This window comes from Stenella coeruleoalba (assembly GCF_951394435.1).
Source record: "Stenella coeruleoalba genome assembly, chromosome: 17".
NCBI lineage: Eukaryota > Metazoa > Chordata > Mammalia > Artiodactyla > Delphinidae > Stenella > Stenella coeruleoalba.
The window spans coordinates 9,421,865-9,445,093 of record NC_137163.1 but is presented as its reverse complement, the minus strand read 5'-3'; the positions used below and the strand labels follow the sequence as shown (position 1 = coordinate 9,445,093).

The window sequence follows — 23,229 nt, the reverse complement described above, 5'->3', positions numbered from 1 at the left end:
AGTTCAGGCAGCGTCCTCGACCTCCAGTTCTTTATCGCAATTGTCCCATCACAGTTTCTCATTGCATCTACCCCTCTCTGAATGCCGAGTATTTATGTATTGGTTTATAGGAATATTATCTATTAACCTTATCCATTAATATTATTGTGTGCCAGGTACATGACAAGCGCTCGGTAAACGGCAGTGCTTAATGATGAGCCCACTGTATTGAGTCTCTGTTTACAGGTCCCTCTTTCCCAAGGTCAAGGACTAGGTCTTACTTATCTTTGCTTCCCGATAAACCTTGTATGGAAGAGATGACCAAGAAATGTCTGTGACGGGAGAGAAACTCAAATCGTGTCTTCGATCTAGTGCATCCAAAGACCAACGAAACCATCCTTGTTCTAAAAAAAATTAAACCTTTTTATTAGTATATTTATTTTATATATAAAAGAAATACAAAAAAAGAAACACAAAGAAAACACGTTTATGGCAACTCGGACTTGTCGGTGCCTTCGGCTGGGGCTCCCGGCTCAGGCCCACTGGGTGTCAGCAAAGTCCGCCGGTTGTAATGGCCCTTGATGATGCCCGTGTTGTTGTTCTCATTCAGCAGCTGCTTCTGCCTTTGCCTGTTGAGGGACTGGACGAGGCCCAGGACGACCGCGGCCAAGGAGTACTGCCCGGGCAGCCTTCTCGGCGGCAGGATGAATGGGTTGGGTTGGACTCTTCCCAGGAGAAAGTACGTTTTGATTTTTCCTTCCTGTTCACTGATGCCCTTCACATAGATCTCCCCTCGGTAGTCAAAGGCAAAGCCCTGGTCCTTCAGGATGACATAGGTCTCCTCTGGGACCTGGATTCTGCCGCTGACTCCCGTGCTGTCCATTCGACTTGCCAGGTTCACGGTTTTGCCCCAAATGTCATACTGTGGTTTCTTAGCGCCGATAACGCCAGCTACCACTGAGCCGTGACTGATGCCTGTGGGTGAACCAGAGAAACAAGAGATGAGAGAAGCGGGACGTCAAGGAAGGGGCCGCTCCCTGCCTGGGACAGTGACCCTTAAACGAAGGATGTGATCTCTGCGGGTAAACTGCAGGGTACAGGTCCAGCCTCGGTCACTTATTAGGCGTGTGATCTGGGTTGGGTACTTAACAGATTTGGACCTCACTTCTCTCATCTGTCAAGTGGAAATAATGAAAGGACGCTGGCATGAGATGATATAGGTAAAGCCACTGGTATATTACCAGACAACCAGTGAGTGCTCGAGAGACAATAATGATTACTCTCACGTGGATGCTGACTTGTCTTAGCCTGCGGGATGGACAGGGCACTGATGTCGGGATGCTGGGATCGCCGCTTGCCTCTGTGGTCACAGTGCCCTGAGAGCTTGGGCAGCACCTTTTCCTTCCCTGTCTTAGTCTATGTCCTCAGCAGCATTCCCTGGGTCCGTGGCCACAGCCTCCTAACACGCCTCCCTGGATCCCTGCTTCTCCTCCTGCAGACCAGACTCCACGCTGCTGCTGGAACCAGAGGGACTCTCTGATGCACGTCTGATCAAGTTACCACCCACTTCAACACCTGCCACAGCTCCTTTTGCCTATGGGGTAAAGCCCCGGCTCCTCAGGTTCACAATCTAGGGCTTCTCAGAGCTGGCTCTTGCCTAACTTGCCAGCCTCATTTTTGTCACCACCCTCTCCCTCACCTTTGCACCGTCTCCATACTGCACTGCTCGAGTTCCCCTAATCTGCTGGCGTTTCCACCTCTGTGCCTCTGTCCCTGGCTTTCTCTCTGCTTGGACTGTCATTTACCCCCAATCCCACAGGTTATTTGGTAGATCACAATTTCAAGACCTCCTTCTTTAGGAAATACAGACTCTTTTTTAAAGGAATGACAGTATTCCACTAAACACATTCATGGGCATATATGTCTCCTTTTACTAGACTAAGGATTTCTCATTCATTCTGCAAACATTGACTAGGCATCTACTATAAAGCAGACACTGTTCCAGGTATTGGGGCTATGGTGGGAAAGAAAAAAGACATAGCCCCGGCCCTCATGGAGCTTACCTTCTACTGGGGAGAGACAGAAAATAATTTAAAAAATGCAATATAGTATCAGTGAATGATAAAGGTGATAAAGAAAAACCAATCAGGTTAAAGGGATAGAAAAATAGAGGAGGGTGTATTTTGGAGTAGGGTGGTTAGGAAAGGCCTTTCTGAGCAGAGATCTAGAGAAAGTGATAGTATAAGCCATGCAGATATCTGGGTTAGATCATTCCAGGCAGAGGGAAAAGCAAGACACACACACACACACACACACACACACACACACACACACACACACACACACACACACACACACACACACGTATAAGATAGAACTGACTGTGAACTTCGAGAAACAGTTCTTGCAGAATGCATGGGAATCACAAGGATGGACATTGCCCTAAAATTTGCAGAGCCCTTCCATAACCACTATCCCATTCACATCTCTTCTTACTACTATGAGGTAGGCAGGGGAGGTAATAATATAACTCCCAGTTCACACATGAGGAAACTGACACTCAGAGGGTTTAAACGACTTGCCCAAAGTCATAGAGCTGGTTACAGCAGACCCAAAACACAAAGTGAAAGGCCCAATCCCATCGGGAACATGATTTTCTAACCTCTGAACTATACCAGGAGAATAATGCATCACACCAAGGGTTGGCCTTAATTCCAGCAACACCTCCTGAAATTACACAGCCTTTGTTCAAGGTTACAGTTCTGCTTTTTATTCCCAGTTCAATCATGTATTCAATGATTTCAGAAAGGACATGTAGGGTTGTTGGAAGATCTGGAAACAAGCCCTGAGCACCCCATCCATAGATCAAAATATAAAAATATCACTTATTTATTCCAGTGAACAAAGGCATGTGACATTCCTTAGATCTGACAAGTCAGGCATGGGTATTACCTGACCCTTTATACTTGAAAGCTGCTAACGGAGAACCAAGAAAGTAAAATGGCATGCCAGCCAGAGGATACCTAAGACATGAGGACGGCCGTAACATTTGTTTTAGGCCGCACGCTGGCCGCCAGAATGTCACTGGTCTCAGTCAGGAAGTCCTGGAGTCGCTGCCAGGATGACCATTTGGCTGTGTGATTGTAGGCTAGTTACTCCCCTTCTCTGGGCCTGAGTTTTCCCATCTGTAAAATGTGAATGTGGACTAGAGCAGGGGCTTTCAGACTATGCCTTAGGAGGCCCCCTCCAGACTCCGCAGAGATGCTGAAGAAATTAACAAGTTATCCAAATTGTAGATGACTATTATTACATAGCCGTGACTGTTGTCATTTTGTACAAGGGAGTACCTAAGCCCGAAGGAGGATGAGCTGTGTGGCCGAGTGAAGAGCTATAAAGCTAACTGCCTGCCCCTGGCTCAAGTCAGCACGTGACATCCCCAGGAACAGGATCCTGCTCTTGGCCCAGGGCGTTATCCAGGAGAACGGGAGAGTAATGCATTGACCTCCAGTATCTGGTGACGTAGAAGACGGGAGGAAACGACTGATTAGACAGCTACCTCTCTAATCAGGGCCTTGTGTGGATGGGATTCTGGACAAGTTGGAGGACAGGTGGCTGTCGTCTATCAGTCGCTTGGTGTTTCTGCACACAGGCCAAAATCCTTCCACTGCTTCCAGCATCTTGAGTGAGAGGAAGCCCAGACAGGCCTGTCCTTGGCCAGGTCACACTAAATTTGCTGCATTTTGCGGGAAAAAGCTCCCCTGGCTTGATGCCCAGGGCACGGGAGGGCTCGACAGAGCAAGGCCAGACAGCTCGGTGGGTCCCCGAGGCGCCACACTTCTGGCTGCTACTCACCAATCCGGAGCTCAAAATTGTTGAAAGAATGCTTGTTGATCTCCTGTATGCTTTCTGTCAGGGCGAGAGAGAAGTCGGCCAGGGCACACAGATGTTCCCACTTATCTTCACATTGCTGTAGCAAACATGAGAGAAGAGGTCATTCGATGGGGCAAACAGGAGCATTGCTGCAGCAGGGGTCCGGTCTGTGTCCTACCTCACCCACACATGCCTTCAAGGGAAGTGAGCAGGTGTGTGAGCTCTGTACACCTAAGTCAGTGTCCAGAAACACAGGGTACCAGGAAATTTGTTTCAGAGAGTGTAATATGTGTGACTCTCAGATTCCATTCCCCACCCCTACCCTTGTCTGTTCAAGTTGATGCTGTTCACTTGTGTGTGTGTGTGTGTGTGTGTGTACACACCCTTATGTTCATATATGTGAGGTTTCCAATCTAGGAACCATGTCTATTTCCTTTGAAGTACTCACAGTGTCTGTTTAATAGATGTTTCACATAGACATTTGCTCTCTGAACCTCAGTTTCCTCATCCATATAATGGGGATAAGCATAGTTGCCCTGCCTACCTCATGAGGACTGAATGAGATTGTGTATGTGAAAGAATTCCGTGCCCCTCTAGAGCAGAGGTTGGCCATCAGTAAAGGGCCAGATAGCAAGTATTTTAGGCTTTGTGGGCCGTGTGGTCTTTGTCATGACTACCCAACACTGCCATTTTAGCCAGAAAGGAGCCATAGGCAAAATATAAGTGAATGCGTGTGGCTGTGTTCCAATAAAACTTTATTTACGAAAACAGATGGTGGATGCATCAGATCACCAATATAGCAGTTGGGATGATGGTCTATCAGTATTTCCAAACTGAAGTTATTTTTTAATCAATACTTCTAATGCTAGCATCCAGTGTTTACACGTTCTACCATCGCCACCACATCAATCTAAAACCTATACAATGTTAATTATTTACATTTAAATTTGTTTTTGGAGGTGGTGATGCTGGGGAGAAAATACTTAAAATTTTCATTAGAAGCTCCTAAGTCAATGAGGCCTTGAAGTACAATATTTGATATATGTTTGTGTATTTGTGTTTTGGGGGGATAATTTTAAATTATAACTACACTATATACTCTGATGTAATTATACTTCATTAAATTATTTATATGAAAGAATCATATCTAGGTTTCAAAGATTCACTTATATATTCCCTGACAGCTACTGGCCCAGTCAAAATCCATGTTTTCTATATTCACCCACACTGTTGCCAGCTGTACCTAACAGTTCCTTTTTTCAAAAAATTTATTTTATTAAAAAAGTTCTTTTAAACATCTTTATTGGAGTATAATGGCTTTGCATTATTGTTAGTTTCTGCCGCACAACAAAGTGAATCAGCTATACATATACATATATCCCCATATCCCCTCCCTCTTGCGTCTCCCTCCCTCCCACCCTCCCTATCCCACCCCTCTAGGTGGTCCCAAAGCACCGAGCTGATCTCCCTGTGCTATGCGGCTGCTTCCCACTAGCTATCTATTTTACATTTGGTAGTGTATATATGTCCATGCCACTCTCTCACTTCATCCCAGCTTACCCTTCCCCCTCCCTATGTCCTTAAGTCCATTCTCTGCGTCTGTGTCTTTATTCCTATCCTGCTCCTAGGCTCTTCAGAACCATTTTTTTTTAGGTTCCATATATATGTGTTAGCATAGGGTATTTGTTTTTCTCTTTCTGACTTACTTCACTCTGTATGACAGACTCTAGGTCCACCCACTTCACTACAAATAACTCAATTTCGTTTCTTTTTGTGGCTGAGTAATATTCCATTGTATATATGTGCCACATCTTCTTTATCCATTCCTCTGTCGCTGGGCATTTAGGTTGCTTCCATGTCCTGACTATTGTAAATAGTGCTGCAGTGAACATTGTGGTACATGACTCTTTTTGAATTATGGTTTTCTCAGGGAATATGCCCAGTAGTGGGATTGTGGGACTCGAGGGACATTGTTCCAGCTAATGATTAAGAACTCTCCAGAAAATAGGGGCTTCTTAGACAATGGGTGAATTTCCAGGATGTCCGGCCCCCTTCCGAGAAGGAGGGAGATAACAAAATGTAAAAAAGGTGTCTGTCAAAGACCAATCAGGCAGCTGGGGAGAAGGAGGGAGATAACAAAATGTAAAAAAGGTGTCTGTCAAAGACCAATCAGGCAGCTGGGGACAAGTTCCCTCTCTGGTCCGAGCCTAAGCCGGGACCAATCAGCAGGAGAACTCAACCAAATCTATAATTTACATACGGGGAAGTGGGAACCTATAAAACTGACATATTCGCGCCCGACAGGGTTCCTTCTTCGACCTCCTGCGTGAGGACCGAGGAACCCCGGTGCACCGGCCTTCAATAAACCTCTTGCGTTTTGCATCGACTTCCGACTCTTGTTGTTTCCTGGGCGAGTCGAAAGTCCTAGGAGACCGCGCAGGTCTAACAGGATTGCTGAGTCATATGGTAGTTCTATTTTTAGTTTTTTAAGGAACCTCCATACTGTTCTCCATAGTGGCTGTATCAATTTACATTCCCACCAACAGTGTTCCCTTTTCTCCACACCCTCTCCAGCATTTATTGTTCCTAGATTTTTTGATGATGGGTATTCTGATCGGTGTGAGGTGATACCTCATTGTAGTTTTGATTTGCATTTCTCTAATGAGTAGTGGTGTTGAGCATTCTTTCATGTGCTTGTTGGCAATCTGTATATCTTCTTTGGAGAAATGTCTATTTAGGTCTTCTACGCATTTTGGGATTGGGCTGTTTGTTTTTTGATATTGAGCTGCATGAGCTGCTTGTATATTTTGGAGATTAATCCTTTGTCAGTTGCTTCGTTTGCAAATATTTTCTCCCATTCTGAGGGTTGTCTTTTCGTCTTGTTTATGGTTTCCTTTGCTGTGCAAAAGCTTTTAAGTTTCATGAGGTCCATTTGTTTATTTTTGTTTCCATTTCTCTAGGAGGTGGGTCAAAAAGGATCTTGCTGTGATTTATGTCATAGAGTGTTCTGCCTATTTTTTCCTCTAAGAGTTTGATAGTGTTTGGCCTTCCATTTAGGTCTTTAATCCATTTTGAGTTTATTTTTGTGTATGGTGTTAGGGAGTGTTCTAATTTCATTCTTTTACATGTAGCTGTCCAGTTTTCCCAGCACCACTTATTGAAGAGGCTGCCTTTTCTCCATTGTATATTCTTGCCTCCTTTATCAAAAATAAGGTGACAATATGTGCGTGGGTTTATCTCTGGGCTTTCTCTCTTGTTCCATTGACCTATATTTCTGTTTCTGTTCCAGTACCATACTGTCTTGATGACTGTAGCTTTGTAGTATAGTCTGAAGTCAGGGAGCCTGATTCCTCCAGCTCCATTCTTCTTTCTCAAGATTGCTTTGGTTATTCGGGGTCTTTTGTGTTTCCATACAAATTATGAAATTTTTTGTTCTAGTTCTGGGAAAAATGCCATTGGTAGTACAGTAGGGGTTGCATTGAATCTGTAGGTTGCTTTGGATACTATAGTCATTTTCACAATGTTGATTCTTCCAATCCAAGAACATGGTATATCTCTCCATCTATTTGTATCATCTTTAACTTCTTTGATCAGTGTCTTATAGTTTTTTGCATACAGGTCTTTTGTCTCCTTAGGTAGGTTTATTCCTAGGTATTTTATTCTTTTTGTTGCAATGGTAAATGGGAGGGTTTCCTTAATTTCTCTTCTAGATTTTTCATCACTAGTGTATAGGAATGCCAGAGATTTCTGTGCATTAATTTTGTATCCTGCTACTTTACCAAATTCATTGATTAGCTCTAGTAGTTTTCTGGTAGCACCTTTAGGATTCTCTATGTATAGTATCATGTCATCTGCAAACAGTGACAGTTTTACTTCTTCTCTTCTGATTTGGATTCCTTTCATTTCTTTTTCATCTCTGATTGCTGTGGCTAAAACTTCCAAAACTAAGTTGAATAATAGTGGTGAGAGTGGGCAACCTTGTCTTGCTCCTGATCTTAGTGGAAATGGTTTCAGTTTTTCACCATTGAGAACAATATTGGCTGTGGGTTTGTCATATATGGCCTTTATTTTGTTGAGGTTAAGTTCCCTCTATGCCTGCTTTCTGGAGAGTTTTTATCATAAATAGGTGTTGAATTTTGTTGAAAGCTTTTTCTGCATCTACTGAGATTATCATATGGTTTTTACCCCTCAGTTTGTTAATATGGTGTATCACATTGATTGATTTGTGTATATTGAAGAATCCTTGCATTCCTGGGATAAATCCCACTTGATCATGGTCTATGATCCTTTAAGTGTGCTGTTGGATTCTGTATGCTAGTATTTTCTTGAAGATTTTTGCATCTAAGTTCATCAGTGATATTGGCCTGTAGTTATCTTTTTTGTGACATCTTTGTCTGGTTTGGGTATCAGGGTGATGGTGGCCTCATAGAATGAGTTTCGGAGTGTTCCTTCCTCTTCTATATTTTGGAAGAGTTTGAGAAGGATAGGTGTTAGCTCTTCTCTAAATGTTTGATAGAATTTGCCTGTGAAGCCATCTGGTCCTGGGCTTTTGTTTGTTGGAAATTTTTAATCACAGTCTCAATTTCAGTGCTTGTGATTGGTCTGTTGATATTTTCCACTTCTTCCTGGTTCGGTCTCGGAAGGCTGTGTTTTTCTAAGAATTTGTCCTTTTCTTCCAGGTTGTCCATTTTATTGGAATATATTTGCTTGTAGTAATCTCTCATGATCCTTTGTATTTTTGCAGTTTCAGTTGTTACTTCTCCTTTTTCATTTCTACTTCTGTTGATTTGAGTCTTCTCCCTTTTTTTCTTGATGAGTCTGGTTAATGGTTTATCAATTTTGTTTATCTTCTCAAAGAACCAGCTTTTAGTTTTATTGATCTTTGTGATCGTTTCCTTCATTTCTTTTTCATTTATTTCTGATCTGATCTCTATGATTTCTTTCCTTCTGTTAACTTTGGGGTTTTCTTGTTCTTCTTCTCCTGATTGCTTTAGGTATAAGGTTATGTTGTTTATTTGAGATTTTTCTCGTTTTCTGAGGTAGGATTGTATTGCTATAAACTTCCCTCTTAGAACTGCTTTTGCTGCATCCCATAGGTTTTGGGTTGTCATTTGTTTCTAGGTATTTTTTTATTTCCTATTTGATTTCTTCAGTGATCTCTTGGTTATCTAGTAGTGTATTGTTAAGCCTCCATGTGTTTGTATTTTTTACAGATTTTTTCCCTGTAATTGATATCTAGTCTCATAGCATTGTGGTTGGAAAAGATACTTGATACGATTTCAATTTTCTTAAATTTACCAAGGCTTGATTTGTGACCGGAGATATGATCTATCCTGGAAAATGTTCCATGAGCACTTGAGAAGAAAGTGTATTCTGTTGTCTTTGGAAGGACTGTCTTATAAATATCAGTTAAATCCATCTTGTTTAATGTGTCATTTAAAACTTGTGTTTCCTTATTTATTTTCATTTTGGTTGAACTGTCCACTGGTGAAAGTGGGGTGTTAAAGTCTCCTACTATTATCGTGTTACTGTCAATTTCCCCTTTTGTGGCTGTTAGCATTTGCCTTATGTATTGAGGTGCTCCTATGTTGGGTGCATAAATATTTACAATTGTTATATCTTCTTGGATTGATCCCTTGATCATTATGTAGTGTCCTTCTTTGTCTCTTGTAATAGTCTTTATTTTAAAGTCTATTTTGTCTGATATGAGAATTATTATGCCAGCTTTCTTTTGATTTCCATTTGCATGGAATATCTTTTTCCATCCCCTCACTTTCAGTCTGTTTGTGCCCCTAGGTCTAAAGTGGGTCTCTTGTAGACAGCATATATCCAGGTCTTGTCTTTGTATCCATTCATCCAGACTATGTCTTTGGGTTGGAGCACGTAATCCATTTACATTTAAGGTAATTATCGATATGTATGTTCCTATTACCATTTTCTTAATTGTTTTGGGTTTGTTATTGTAGGTCTTTTCCTTCCCTTGTGTTTCCTGCCTAGAGAAGTTCCTTTAGCATTTGTTGTAAAGCTGGTTTGGTGGTGCTGAATTCTCTTAGCTTTTGCTTATCTGTAAAGGATTTAATTTCTCTGTCGAATCTGAATGAGATCCTTGCTGGATAGAGTCATCTTGGTTGTAGGTTTTTCCCTTTCACCACTTTAAATATGTCCTGCCCCTCCCTTCTAGCTTGCTGAGCTTCTGCTGAAAGATCAGCTGTTAATCTTATGGGGATTCCCTTGTATGTTATTTGTTGCTTTTCCCTTGCTGCTTTTAATATTTTTTCTTTGTATTTAATTTTTCATAGTTTGATTAATATGTGTCATGGCGTGTTTCTTCTTGGATTTATCCTGTATGGGACTCACTGCACTTCCTGGACTTGACTATTTCCTTTCCCATATTAGGGAAGTTTTCAACTATAATCTCTTCAAATATTTTCTCAGTCCTTTTCTTTTTCCCTTCTTCTTCTGGGACCCGTATAATTCGACTGTTGGTGTGTTTAATGTTGTCCTAGAGGTCTCTGAGACTGTCCTCAATTCTTTTCACTCTTTTTTCTTTATTCTGCTCTGCTGTAGTTATTTCCACTGTTTTATCTTCCAGGTCACTTATCCGTTCTTCTGCCTCAGTTATTCTGCTATTGATTCCTTCTAGAGAATTTTAAATTTCATTTATTGTGCTGTTCATCATTGTTTGTTTGCTCTTTAGTTCTTCTAGGTCCTTGTTAAACGTTTCTTGTATTCTCCCCATTCTATTTCCAAGATTTTGGATCATCTTTACTATCATTACTCTGAATTCCTTTTCAGATAGACTGACTATTTCCTCTTCATTTGTTTGGTCTGGTGGGTTTTTACCTTGCTCCTTCATCTGCTGTGTATTTCTCTGTCTTCTCATTTTGCTTTACTTACTGTGTTTGGGGTCTCCTTTTCACAGGCTGCAGGTTCATAGTTCCCATTGTTTTTGCTATCGACCCCAGTGGGTAAGGTTGGTTCAGTGGGTTGTGTAGGCTTCCTGGTGGAGGGGACTGGTGCCTGTGTTCTGGTGGATGAGGCTGGATCTTGTCTTTTTGGTGGGCAGGACCACGTCCAGTGGTGTGTTTTAGGGTGTCTGTGAACTTATTATGATTTTAGGAAGCCTCTCTGCTAATGGGTGGGGTTGTCTTCCTGTCTTGCTAGTTGTTTGGCATAGGGTTCTCCAGCACTGTGGCTTGCTGTTTGTTGAGCGGAGCTGGGTCTTAGCATTGAGAGAGAGATCTCTGGGTGAGCTCTCGCCAATTGATGTTACGTGGAGCCGGAAGGTGTCTGGTGGTCCAATGTCCTGAACTCAGCTCTCCCACCTCAGAGGCTCAGGCCTGACACCCGGCCGGAGCACCAAGAACCTGTCAGCCACATGGCTAGGTACGTGGGGAGTTTCTTGCCTTTTGGGAAGTCTGAGGTCTTCTGCCAGCGTTCAGTAGGTGTTCTGCAGTAGTTGTTCCATATGTAAATGTATTTTTGAGTATTTGTGGAGAGGAAGATGATCTCCACGTCTTACTCTTCCACCATCTTGAATGTCCTCCACAATTCCCTTTTTGATCACATTTCACTTCCTTTCTACAAATTCTAACCATGCCCACCATTTAAGAACTGATTTAACTGTCATTACTTTTTGATAGTATTTTATTGTAAAATATAAACCTATTTGTATATTTTTAACACTGGAAATATTTGACAAAGCTCAGATTCTTTACCATAATAATAAAGTCATTTTAATGAACTTGTTGTATAATGATTTAGCTCTCCCTAACTGTTAAACATTTACTAAGCAGGACTAACCAAGTCTTCAATAGATAGTACTATTACATACATGCTGTGCCTGTAAAGATATGGCATAATGGTAATACCTAGAATATTCGTGTGTCTATTTGAGAGGACCATTTCTGAAAAGAGATACTTCAAATTTTCTTGGTATAGGATTTGAAATGTGTAGCAATTTGCAATGAAATTTGTTATTAGAGGCAAAAATATCACCAATCCTTTTTGTAATTTGGAAGCACTTAGGTCACTCTCTCTATATTATTATACTTCTTTGCTCTCCCAACTCTTTGCTTGCATTTTTTAGCTTAGACTGCACACTGGCCTGCAACTGTTAATTTACATCTCTGCCAGTCCCTAGGCTGTGACTAATATAAGGGCAAAATATGATTTATTCATCTTTGGGTCCTGAGTTACTGGCACACCTATAGAGTTCAACTAGACAACGCTTGCATTTCATAAGAATGTTTCAATTTAAAGAGGTTAAGTGATTTGCCTCAGAAAATAAAACTGCATGTTGACAACAACAAAAAACAAACCAACAAAGAAACAGATGGTGGGCTGGATTTGGCCTGGGGGATGTGTTTCTGGACCCCTGTGGCAGAGTGATGTGCACATGTACCTAATGACTATAAAGCGTTTCTTCTCAGATAGTCTTGGAATAGTTCTAGGTTTTTAGTTGTAAAGTGAGCAAAGAAGAATGAGGAGGAATGAGGATTCCTCTCCCTGGCCGCTTATGCCCATTTCCATAGAGCACTTATGGAGGACCTACCAGGTGCAAGACTTTGTGTGGCCAGCATGACTCTATCTCAGGTAATTCAGCCATGGGCCCTGGAAGGTGGGTGCTAGTTTCCCACTTAACACTAGTGTCTGGCACAGTCACCTCTCAGAAAAGCAGAGCTATTATTATTACTACTTTTGGAGGAGAAAACAAAAGTAAGAATAAAACAGGCTGGGATCAGGGGTTTAGTAACACCTACAATTAAATCATACCAGGGTATTTCTTGGTCCTGATTTTGTTCATCTAGTGAACAGCGAGGTTCAGAATGAAGACTAGAGGCTTCTCCATCATAAGGAAGCATCAGTACACCCAGCAGACCCCGCTTACCTCAGGAGCACAGGTACCGCACACGCCTAGAATATCCACTTCATCGGATTTTCTCCCTACCTGTCCTCAGATTTCCTGGTGATATCAGCTCCACCACCTTCAGCAACCTGACCAGAGTAAGGTCCCTGCCATAGGCTGTGGCTGAGTCCAAAGCATTCCTTTACCTGTTTTTCAGGTGACAGGCCCGACACAGCCATGTAGGTGCTGCCAATGGTCTTAATCTTTTCAATGTCTTGAAACCGGTCTTCACCAAGCAGCTGAAACAGATTCAGGCAACAGTGTCAGTCCTGGTATTTGTGCTCCCGGCAGCCTGGGGCTCCTGGAAACAGGCCCCTGGCTCACAGTGAGGACCACCTCGGAATGGTTTGGCATCCTTGAGGTAGCCACTTTTCTCTCTGAGAATCAAACATTCAGGCTCTCAACAGATATCTATTGAGCACCTGCTAAGTGCCAAGTGCCGAGGTGGGTGTGACCAGATACTCTTAGATCTGTTTCTAAGAATCTTTGAAATAAACAAAGCTATCTTATTAGTTTAAAGAAAAAATTGCCAATATTCCCAAATCCATCAACACATCCTTTTGGCTTTACTCTCAGCATGCATGTAAAAATCTTAGCATTTCCTGCCAGTACCCTGGTCTAAGCCACCATTAGTTTACACCTGGTTATTGTATTGCAATAACGTACCTAATCCCAGTCTTTACCTCCACACTCCCAGCATGGCAGCCAGAGTAATCCTGTTTAAATGGAAGTCAGACCATGTCCCTGCTCTGTGGCTTCCCGTTCTACTCAGGGTCAAAGCCAGAGTTTTCACCATGCCCTGAAAGACCTGCCATGCCCTGTCCCCTTCGCTCACCCTGTTCCAGGCACACTGACCTCCTTGCTCATCCTAACAAGCCAAGCCTGTTTCTGCCTCAGGACCTTTGCATTTGCTGTTCCCCTGTTGGGACGCTCTTCCTTCAGACAACTACATGGCTCATCCCTCACCTCTTCCAGGTCTTTCCTCAAGTGTCATCCCAGTGGGGTCTTACTGATCACCCCATGCAAAACCGAACACAATATCCTGTCCCCACATACATATTCTCATCTTCTTCCTGCTTTGTCTTCTCTCCTTAGCACTTATCCCTGACTGTGTTTATATATTGTCATCTTTCCTACTAAAATGTAAAATTCCTGGAGGCAGGTATTTTTGCCTGTCGTATTTACTACTCAGCACCTAGACAGAGCCTAGCACACAGTAGGGATGGATGAATACCTGTATGGAAGAATGGGTACCATCCTTGCCATTTCCTCCATCCTCACCTGCAGTTTGGATTTTAATGCCAAGGAAGGGAAACCTTGGTCTCTTATTTAGCAACTGTGCTAAGAGAATAATGCTCTCTCTGCTTGTCCCCCCACCTCAAAAGTCCATGTCTTAGTCCCTGGAACCTATGGATATGTTACCCTACGTAGTAAAAAGGACATTGCAGATGTGATTAAGTGAATGATTTTGTGATGGGGCAATTTCCTGGGTTATCTGTGTGGGCTTGTAATAGGGAAGAACAAATATGACTCCATATCAGATCCGTTTCTTTTACTTTAACCTTTGTATTCTATTGCTTTTGCTATAAGTTAATCACTAAAGTGATGCTGCCTATAGGCTTAAAGTATACATAATGGCCCATCTCCAGGAACACTGCCTCTCATGCCTGAGGGTTAAGCTAAAATACCTTACTTTAAGCTCACAGGAAACATCCTGACCAGGCCCACCTATGAACGGCTGCAGGAAAGAGGAAATTAACACATGCCCTCCGGAGTCTGGCGGGAACCAGGACATATGTAACAACGTACTGCTTTCTTTTCTTTTTACTTTGCCTCCTTACTTCCCCCTCTTTCTTCTATAAAAGAAACTAGCACCCAAACCCAGGCAAGATGGTTCTTTAGGACACTAGTCCACCACCTTCTCTGTCTGCTGGCTTTCTGAATAAAGTTGCTATTTCTTGTCCCAGCAACTCGTCTCTCCATTTATTGGCCTGTCGTGTGGCAAGCAGCATGAGCTTGGACTCAGTAACGGGCTCAAGGTAATCACAAGGGTTCTTGTAAGTGAAAGAGGAAGGCAGGAGGCAGAGAAGATGTGACGGAGCAAGCAGAAGTCAGAGTGATATGATTGCTGGCTTTAAAGACAGAGAAAGGTGCCACAAGCCAAGCAGGATGGGGGCCTTTAGAAGCTGGAAAAGGCAAAGAAAGAATTCTCCCCTGGAGCTTCCGGAAGCAACACTGCCCTGCTGACACCTTGATTAGCCCTGTGAGATCCATTCTGGATTCTGACCTCGAATCTATAAGAGGATGAATTGCTGTTATTTCCAGCCACTAACTTTGTGGTCATTTGTTACAGCAGCCGTGGGAAGCTAATTCAGCAACTACTGGCTGAGCTTCTACAATGTCTGATGAACAAGACACATGAGGTCCTAGCCATCACGGAACCAACAGCCCAGGCAGGGGTGTCCGATGTTAGATAAATCATCACACTAACAGGTGTCCTAGCTCAGTTTTAGTAAAGTTTATGGTGGAAACATACCGGGAGTAGGAATAAAGAGGATGGATGATTTTGATAAAATCTGGAGCACCTGGGACCGCTTCCCTGCGTGAGTGATTTCCAATTTCAGTTGTGAAGAGTGAGGGGGGTTTTTCTAGCAGTGGAGCTTGTGTAGTAGGAGGTGGGGAGCACGGAAAGGGCTGGCAGGGGCATCCAGACATGCCTTTGGCTGCCCACCTGCCTCCCTCTGCCCGCTTACAGCTGCACTTCCCCAGGGTCCTGGGGGAAGGGGAAACTCTTCCTTCCTCTCCTCTTCGGAGCTACTTGGGTGAGGGCCAGCTTCAGGTCCAGGCAAAGCTACCTCCTCTTCAGAAGTTGATCAGGAGGCAGCAAGAGGCTTCGCTATTTCATTGACTAACCACACGGCAACTTTATCCACTCTCTAGCTAAAAGCCTCTGGAGTCATAGTGGGGCTTCTAATCAGCCCCTTGTTCACCCTCTAGTCCGTGTGGAGACCCGAGACGTGAGAGGGCTCTTCAGCCTTCGAAGAGGCCGGGGCGGGGGTGGGGGTTGAGGAGCCCTGGTGCTGGGCTGTTGCAGACCCAGTCCTGGAGCATGTGCTCCGGGCAATGTTCAGCCTTCCTCGGAGCCAAGTTCCTGTGGCAATTGCATCAGCAAGAAGAGCAGTATGGTTACTGAAGGGGGTCTGGCTGGAGCTTAGTGAGGGCAGAATCTAGAGGGTCTCTTTTGACCCAAAGAAAGAAGGCAGGTCTGGGTGACCCAAGGACCCACGTGAGAAAGGCTGACAGTGCTTGGGGTTGGCAAGCCAGGGAAAGCCTTTTTTTTTCCCCTTCCTGTTGATTACATTCTCTTCTTTCTTCCTTCTCCTCTGCTTCCTCTCTTCTTCTTCCTCCCCTTTGCCCCTCTTCTTTTTCTTCCTCCTTCTCGTCCCTGCTTCTCCTCTCTCTCCTCTTTCAGCTCTTCCCATCTCTCCTTTTTCCTCCTCCTGGTCTAGAGCTCAGCTTCCTGGACCAATTCCTTCTCTAAGCCTCTCCTACTTCCCTCTGCAAACACCCATCTCTACCACTAGGGGCGCTCCCCCCCATCGCTTTATTGGGAAGACTCCAGGGTATCTATCGATACAGTTTGGGCCACCAAGATACAGACTTACTTCACATTTATTTATTTCAGTTTAAAAACATGGAAGTGAGAATTTTGGGGATATGCGGTGCTATAGATTTTAAAATAAAACAAAGCTTGACGTCTCAACCTTCAGTCAGATTGAGCTTTTTACTAGAGTTATTTAAAAAAAAAATTTGGGGGGGCTTCCCTTGTGGCGCAGTGGTTGAGAGTTCGCCTGCCGATGCAGGGGACACGGGTTCGTGCCCCGGTCTGGGAAGATCCCACGTGCCGCGGAGCGGCTGGGCCCGTGAGCCATGGCCACTGAGCCTGCGCGTCCGGAGCCTGTGCTCCGCAACGGGGGGAGGCCACAGCAGTGAGAGGCCCGCGTACCGCAAAAAAAAAAAAATTTGGAAGTATGTTTTGGATCGGACTAGCCCACCATCACCTTACTATTTGCCAGATGGTTTCTGTCTCCTATGAGTTAATTAGTTGACTAGTCACTTTAGTGAGCATCTGCTATAAGCATCTCTTATGTTCTAGGCACAGTAGGAGGGCCTGGGGACTTAACAGAATACATAAGAGTATAATTTTTTTTTGTTCTTTGCGGTACGTGGGCCTCTCACTGTGGTGGCCCCTCCTGTTGCGGAGAACAGGCTCTGGACGCGCAGGCTCAGCGGCCATGGCTCACGGGCCCAGCCACTCCGCGGCATGTGGGATCTTCCCGGACCGGGACACGAACCCGTGTCCCTTGCATCAGCAGGTGGACTCTCAACCACTGCGCCACCAGGGAAGCCCAAGAGTATAATTTTTATCTTCACGAGTTAATGGCTTAGCACAGAGAATGGGATAAAAGTACCATTACCACAGAATCACCCTCCATTCTCCACATTGAAAGGCCCTCTATACACGTGTACTTACCACTGACTCCTTGTGTAAAGGGAACTCGTAGTCACTCTGTCTCTCACTGGACTGTGAATCCATGAAAGGCAAGAAGTGACTGTGTCTTATTTATCTTGACTCCCATCCTCATTCCTAGGACAACTAAAACGGCCATTGTTGAGTTTATGACTCCAAAACCAGCACCATGAAATGCCAGTTAAGTGAAGATCAACGCACATGGTGATTAAAAATCCAAACAGTATGGCGGACCTGGGTTCAAAACTTGGCTTTGCCACTTAGTGCTGTGTGACAGTGGGCCCTCTTGGTGTCTCTGAATCTCAGCTTCGCTTATTTATAAAATGAAGGCTAATAATTCCTACCCTGTGGATTTGGTGTGAGGGATAAACAACAACTAAATGTTATATATGGAAAAAGTCAACATGTGGTAGACACCTGTGGAGATTAGTAAGAGGGGTCTCTGCCCCAGAACTAAGAGGCAGATTTGTAAACTGAAGGGTTTCATGCTCTATGAAGGAGGAGTTTTCAGAGTGTAAGTTTTTCATTGAAAAAAGGGTGACAACGTTTACCTGGGTAGAGGGGGGGATTAGAAGAGGCCTCACAAGGAGAGATGATGTTTGAATGGACTGTTAAATGAGTACTAGGTTTTCTGCTGGCTGTGGAGCCAGGGAGAGAGGACGGGGTATGGTGAAGGTGGCATCATTTCTAGGCGGAAAGAGCAGTATGTGAAACTGCCAGGTGGGCTTGTGATGGCTTCTAAGTAGGGAGATGGTGCTGGATGGTGGACCAGGTGGCATATGGCGGGAGGTAAGGCTGGAGAGGATACAGGAGCAGTAAGTGCAAAGCCTCGGTGGCCTTCTGAGGAACTGGCAAAGGGAGACACCAATGGGTTTTGGGTTTCAAAGGAATGTGACAAAATACTCCAGCTTTTGGTGGTTGGTGATGGTCGGATGCAGGAGGGTGAATGGTAAGACGACTGTGGTCATGCAGGTGAGAAACGATATGGCCTAAAGCAAGATAAGGGCAGCTTTGACTGTGAGGTGGTGAGGGGACTCCACAGGACTGTCTAGATGGAAGGTGGGGATTAAGGGAGAGAACTTTGTCTAGGGTGATGGAGTAGATGCCGTTGGTACCCAACTCAGCTCTCCTTTATGGGGTCATCCTCCAGGGTGCCGTCAGGGCTGGCTGCTGACAATGTATTGCTGTACCCATTCTTCGGGAAGAGCCCTGGAAGCCCCCTGGCTGGCGATGCCTGGGAGATCACACCTACCCACCAGGGCAGCCCATGGCCAATGGCTGACCAATACAGGTGTACAAAAGGCTTGACTCAGTGGCAACCACTCTGTGGTACCACTTATATTCCTGCGCTCCCTGGGAAATCAGGCTGAGGATGCTAGACGTTAGCTGAACCTACCTTTTTGCTTGGCTTCTTCCCTGGCATTTTCTCAATCACTCACTAACCTCCCATCTCAGGTTTAGGCATGTGGATGGACACAGGTGTCCTACTTCAAGCTGGGGTGTGAAGAGGGGAAGAGACCCACTCCTGCTAAGTCTATTGATGTAAATAAAGTTCAGCATGAGTATCCCCCTTGTTCCTGGAAACTGGAAGAAGAAAGTACCATCTGGGGTATGTTTATATTTTGATTAGGTCTCTGACCAAATGCTAATTGATGGTTTTATCGTAATTTGAGCAGATGGAGAAATGTCCCCATCAGTGCCCAGTCTCTGTGATGCCGGTGCCTGCACAGCACTGGCCTCCGATCAAGTCCTGGTTTTGCCATTTGCTAGTTATGTGACATTGGCTTAAGTTTCTAACCTCTTTGAAGCTCACATTCCTGATCCTCCAGGAGCAACGACAGGGTTTATCTTGTGTGATAATTGTGTTAACGAAATTAGATGATACCTGTTTGTGTTTACAATGCAGTCTGGAATTCTTTAAGTGCAGAAATCGGTTACAATGAACAACACAATGCTACGACAACATGATGCTTATTTGTGATTGTAAATTTCTCAGGCTTCTGTTTACCTCATCGAAGTCGGCAATGATCTCATTCAGCAGGCGTAGGCATTCCACTCCTTGGTTGTTCATTTCAGTCTGAGAGTAGAAGTCTGCAAACCCTGGGATGGAGGCAAACATCACCCCAACGGCATCATAGGATTGAGAATACAGCTCCTGGACAGAGAGACACACAGAGGGAGTCAGAAACAGTCATCAGAGGTGAGGGTCTGCAGTGACGCTCCCCATGTGTACCTGCCCCTGAAGGCATGCACAGGTACCCACAGAGAGGACAGAGAATGGGGGCTCTGACATCATCTCATCGACACCTTAGCGTCGTCACCATGTGGGCTGCAACCATTGAAAATTCATGGTCTCCGGCCTCAGTTGGGCTCAGAGTTCCACCTGCCCATCCTTTTGTCCTCGGTCAGCTTCCTTTTCTGTTCTCCCCAGTGGCTAGTCCCAACACACACCACTCTCCTTAACTTCACTGTCCGCTTGATTCCCCTCAGAAGATGATCTTGTCTCTGAGGCTCTCACGTTCCAAACTCATACAATCAGGTAGTTCACTGTATTTTCATCTCCTCTGCTTCAACTCCAGACAATGCATTTTCCCTTCTCCTGATGAAGATCAATGCTTCTTCCTCATCTCTCGATCCCCCTCTAACTTCTTCAGCAACGTCCTCCTACAGTGGATCCTTTTCTTTCTTCTTTCTTTCTCCTCTCCTCCTCCACTTCCTGTAAGTGTCTCCTATAAGAAAAAGTACAAGGTGCCCTGGAGCCTGCAGACACTTGACTACCAGCCTATCTCTCTTCATTCTCATCCATACTTCTCAAACTAGTTTTCTCCACTGCCTGTTCCTACTTTTCTCCATGTCCATTCACATCTCAGGCTGAAACGAAAGGAAACTGGAGCAGGTCAGACTGCCAGACAAAATGGGAAAACCTCTACACGAAGCCCTGTCCAAGTCTTCCTGGACGCTCTTGCAGATTGGTGTGGTGATCACAGCCAAGTTCATAAGTCTCCTGACTTTCTAGTTATACCGCATCTGTTTTCCTTGTGCCTGGCCCCTTCAAGGATTTATTTTTTGCTTATCTACTGTCTTAAATGTTGGTGATTGCTACGGTTCTGTCCTTGACTCACTGCGTGGTTCAAAGTTGACATCCTTCCCTGGGCTATCTCGTTCACTCTCAGCCTTTCATGTGTGAGTCTCTCAAATCCTATTTCCAAGTCGGTTGTCCTTGGGCTTCAAGCTCCTGTGTCTCATGCTGGGCTGCCCTTGCACTCCTCAGATCATAAATGCTGCACCTGAATGCATCTCCTCTCCACCTAGAACTGTTCCTGATACTTCATTCTCTGACTCAGTTGGTGGCACTAGCATTGACAGGTCGTCAAAGTTAGAAACCCTCAGAGTCAACCTTGACTCTTTCTTCCCCATTATATTCAGATTCAACAAATGACCAAGGCTGCCTGGGTTTCTTTGTGTCGCCTAAATATTTTTTTCTAACCCTCCCATCATTTCTTTCTATCAGGCCCTTCCTGTTTTCCTCCTTGACTATTAATGTGAGAGCCTAGTCCTGGGTTCGGGACTGGTCTTATCTCATCCAAAGTCATCTTCCATATGGCAGCCAGAGTGATATTTCAATGATACAATATTGACCATGGCTCTCCTGTTCTTAAAGCCCTCCCACTGCCCTCGGGACACATGACCACGACATATATTCACATATTCCTGCACTCCCCTCCTCCTGTCTCTTCAGCTTCATTGCCTGCAGTTCCCTGTGTGGGACCTTGTGTCCCAGCAACACCGAAGCATTTGTGCTTTTTGTGCCCACTGTAGCGGATGCTGTACGTGCCCGGTCTGCTTTCTCTCTTCCAAGGTCCGGCGGTCAGCCAGCCCTTGCGTTTCTTTGCATGGAGTTTTTCTGTGGCCACTGGAGGGCACTCTGCCCACGTGAGCTGCAGGCTGAAAGCTCCGGGAAATCAATGCCCCCCTCAGGAGCTGCTCTTAACAAATGACTGATGGGAACAGGTGTAGAGTCCTCAGCAACTTCACGCCTTGGGCCAGATAACTCTGAGGGATGCTTTCTACACCATTGTCCGAATTCTCCACTGGGATTCAGCTCCAGTCTCCCACAGAGGTAACTAGTCTGATAATGCCTCATTAACGGTTACTTTCCTTTCCCGACCTTCCTTCTTACTCTCCTGTCTACCTGGGTGGGCTTCCTGGGACCACTTCCAAGCAAATTACTTGCACTCGAATCTTTGTCTGAAGGTATGCTTCCGGAAGAAGCGAAACGAGGACGCACACGCTTCAATGCTTTCATTTTTTACCATCTGTCCCTGGATGGGATACGTCCTTCCTTCCTTGCAATAGCATCCCCAACCAGGCTAACTCTTGTTTTCTGCCTTCACTAGCCACCTAGGTACCCTGTCTTCCTACAGACCTTCCCAGACTCACCGATGGGGGCAGGAGGCTGACTCGGGCTGTGGCAGCACCTGGGTAACTCTACACGGAGCCCTCACCACCTGCATTATTGGCTTTCAAATGTCCATCTCTTCCTTTATGTGTGGAGTCTGCAAGGGCAAAGACTCCATGCCATTTATATCTTAGTTCTTTCAAATCATCCAATTAGTATGCTTGGCTGCCTGCAATGTAATGCGTGCCCTATACAGGGTCTGGTACGAGGTAAACATTCAACGTTTTGTTGAGTTAACGACTCCTTAGCCTGTGTAGGAAACATTAAAGCTTACGAAGCACTTTCACATGAATTCAAGGCTTTAGCCCTTGCAATTACCCTGTGAAGTAGGTACGATGATTATACCCACTCCACAGATAAGGAAGATGAACAGGGAGGAGTTACGGCATTGGGATCATGCTGTTGGTGGCGGAAGAGAGGGAGCTAAAGACGTCCAGGGTCTTCCTCACTCTGCACACCTGGGTGAAAGATGGTGTCCCTGATTCACGATCAGTTGACTTGAGCTTAAGTGTAGATGGATCTGAACAGATGCTTTCATTAGTCCTTGTTCAAAAGAGCAGAGGTGGGGGCTTCCCTGGTGGCGCAGTGGTTGAGAGTCCGCCTGCCCATGCAGGGGACGCGGATTCGTGCCCCGGTCCGGGAGGATCCCACATGCCGCGGAGCGGCCGGGCCCGTGAGCCATGGCCGCTGAGCCTGCGCATCCGGAGCCTGTGCTCCGCAGCGGGAGAGGCCACAGCAGTGAGAGGCCCGCGTACCGCCAAAAACCAAAAAAACAAACAAAAAACCCACAAAAGAGCAGAGGTGGCTGGTGACCAGCTGGATTGGGTTGGGTTGCGGGGCGCTGCGGATTGTAGCCAAGGAGCAGAGCAATGGTACATGGCTTTCTGAGGCTGGGCCATTCACCTTGGCCTTGAACAATGGAGTGATACTGCAGGAGGAGTCTGACTGTCTGCTGTATGGGTGCAAGAACCTGCATAAGCAAACCTACAGAACCGCATCCTCCAAATGGCTGTGATATGGTGGGAAAAAACCCTCTGTTTACTCAGTGTCCTATTGCATTAGTTTGCTCAAGCTGCCGTGACGAAGTGTCACAGACTGGGTGGCTTAAATATCACCAGTTTATTTTCTCACAGCTCTGGGGTCTTGGAAGTCGAAGATCAAGGTGTTGGCAGGGTTGGTTCCTCCGGAGGGGGCTCCCCGTGGCTTGCACGTGGCCTTCTTCTCCCTGTACCTTCATATGGTGTCTCTTGGATGTGTGTCTGTGTCCTAATTTCCTCTTCTTATAAGGGCACCAGGCACATTAGACGACCTCATTCTCCTTCCCCCTCCCTCGGATCTTCTACCCAGTGTCCCCCGTTGATGACCCCCAGCTGGGTGTCAGAGGGCTTGCAAGGTCGTTGACGTGGCCCATGCAGGTCGGCCTCGCCCCCTCCAAGCCAGCAGGGGGAAGGGGGTGGGGGGACTTGGAGGGGCACATGGGAG

General features: G+C 45.2%; 1 protein-coding gene across 2 annotated transcripts in view; it reads right to left on the bottom strand.

The window, feature by feature from the left end:
• Positions 1-454: 454 nt before the first annotated feature.
• The window catches only part of ADCY8 (adenylate cyclase 8), a 218,569-nt gene continuing 195,794 nt past the window's right edge, over positions 455-23,229 (bottom strand). For both annotated transcript variants that reach the window (XM_079901571.1, XM_079901572.1), the window contains 4 exons: positions 19,297-19,443; positions 12,904-12,996; positions 3,832-3,946; positions 455-954 (listed from right to left, as the gene is read on the bottom strand). In XM_079901571.1, the coding sequence (XP_079757697.1) occupies positions 467-954; positions 3,832-3,946; positions 12,904-12,996; positions 19,297-19,443 (843 nt within the window). In that variant the 3' untranslated portion in view covers positions 455-466. The remainder of the gene's footprint in view (positions 955-3,831; positions 3,947-12,903; positions 12,997-19,296; positions 19,444-23,229) is intronic.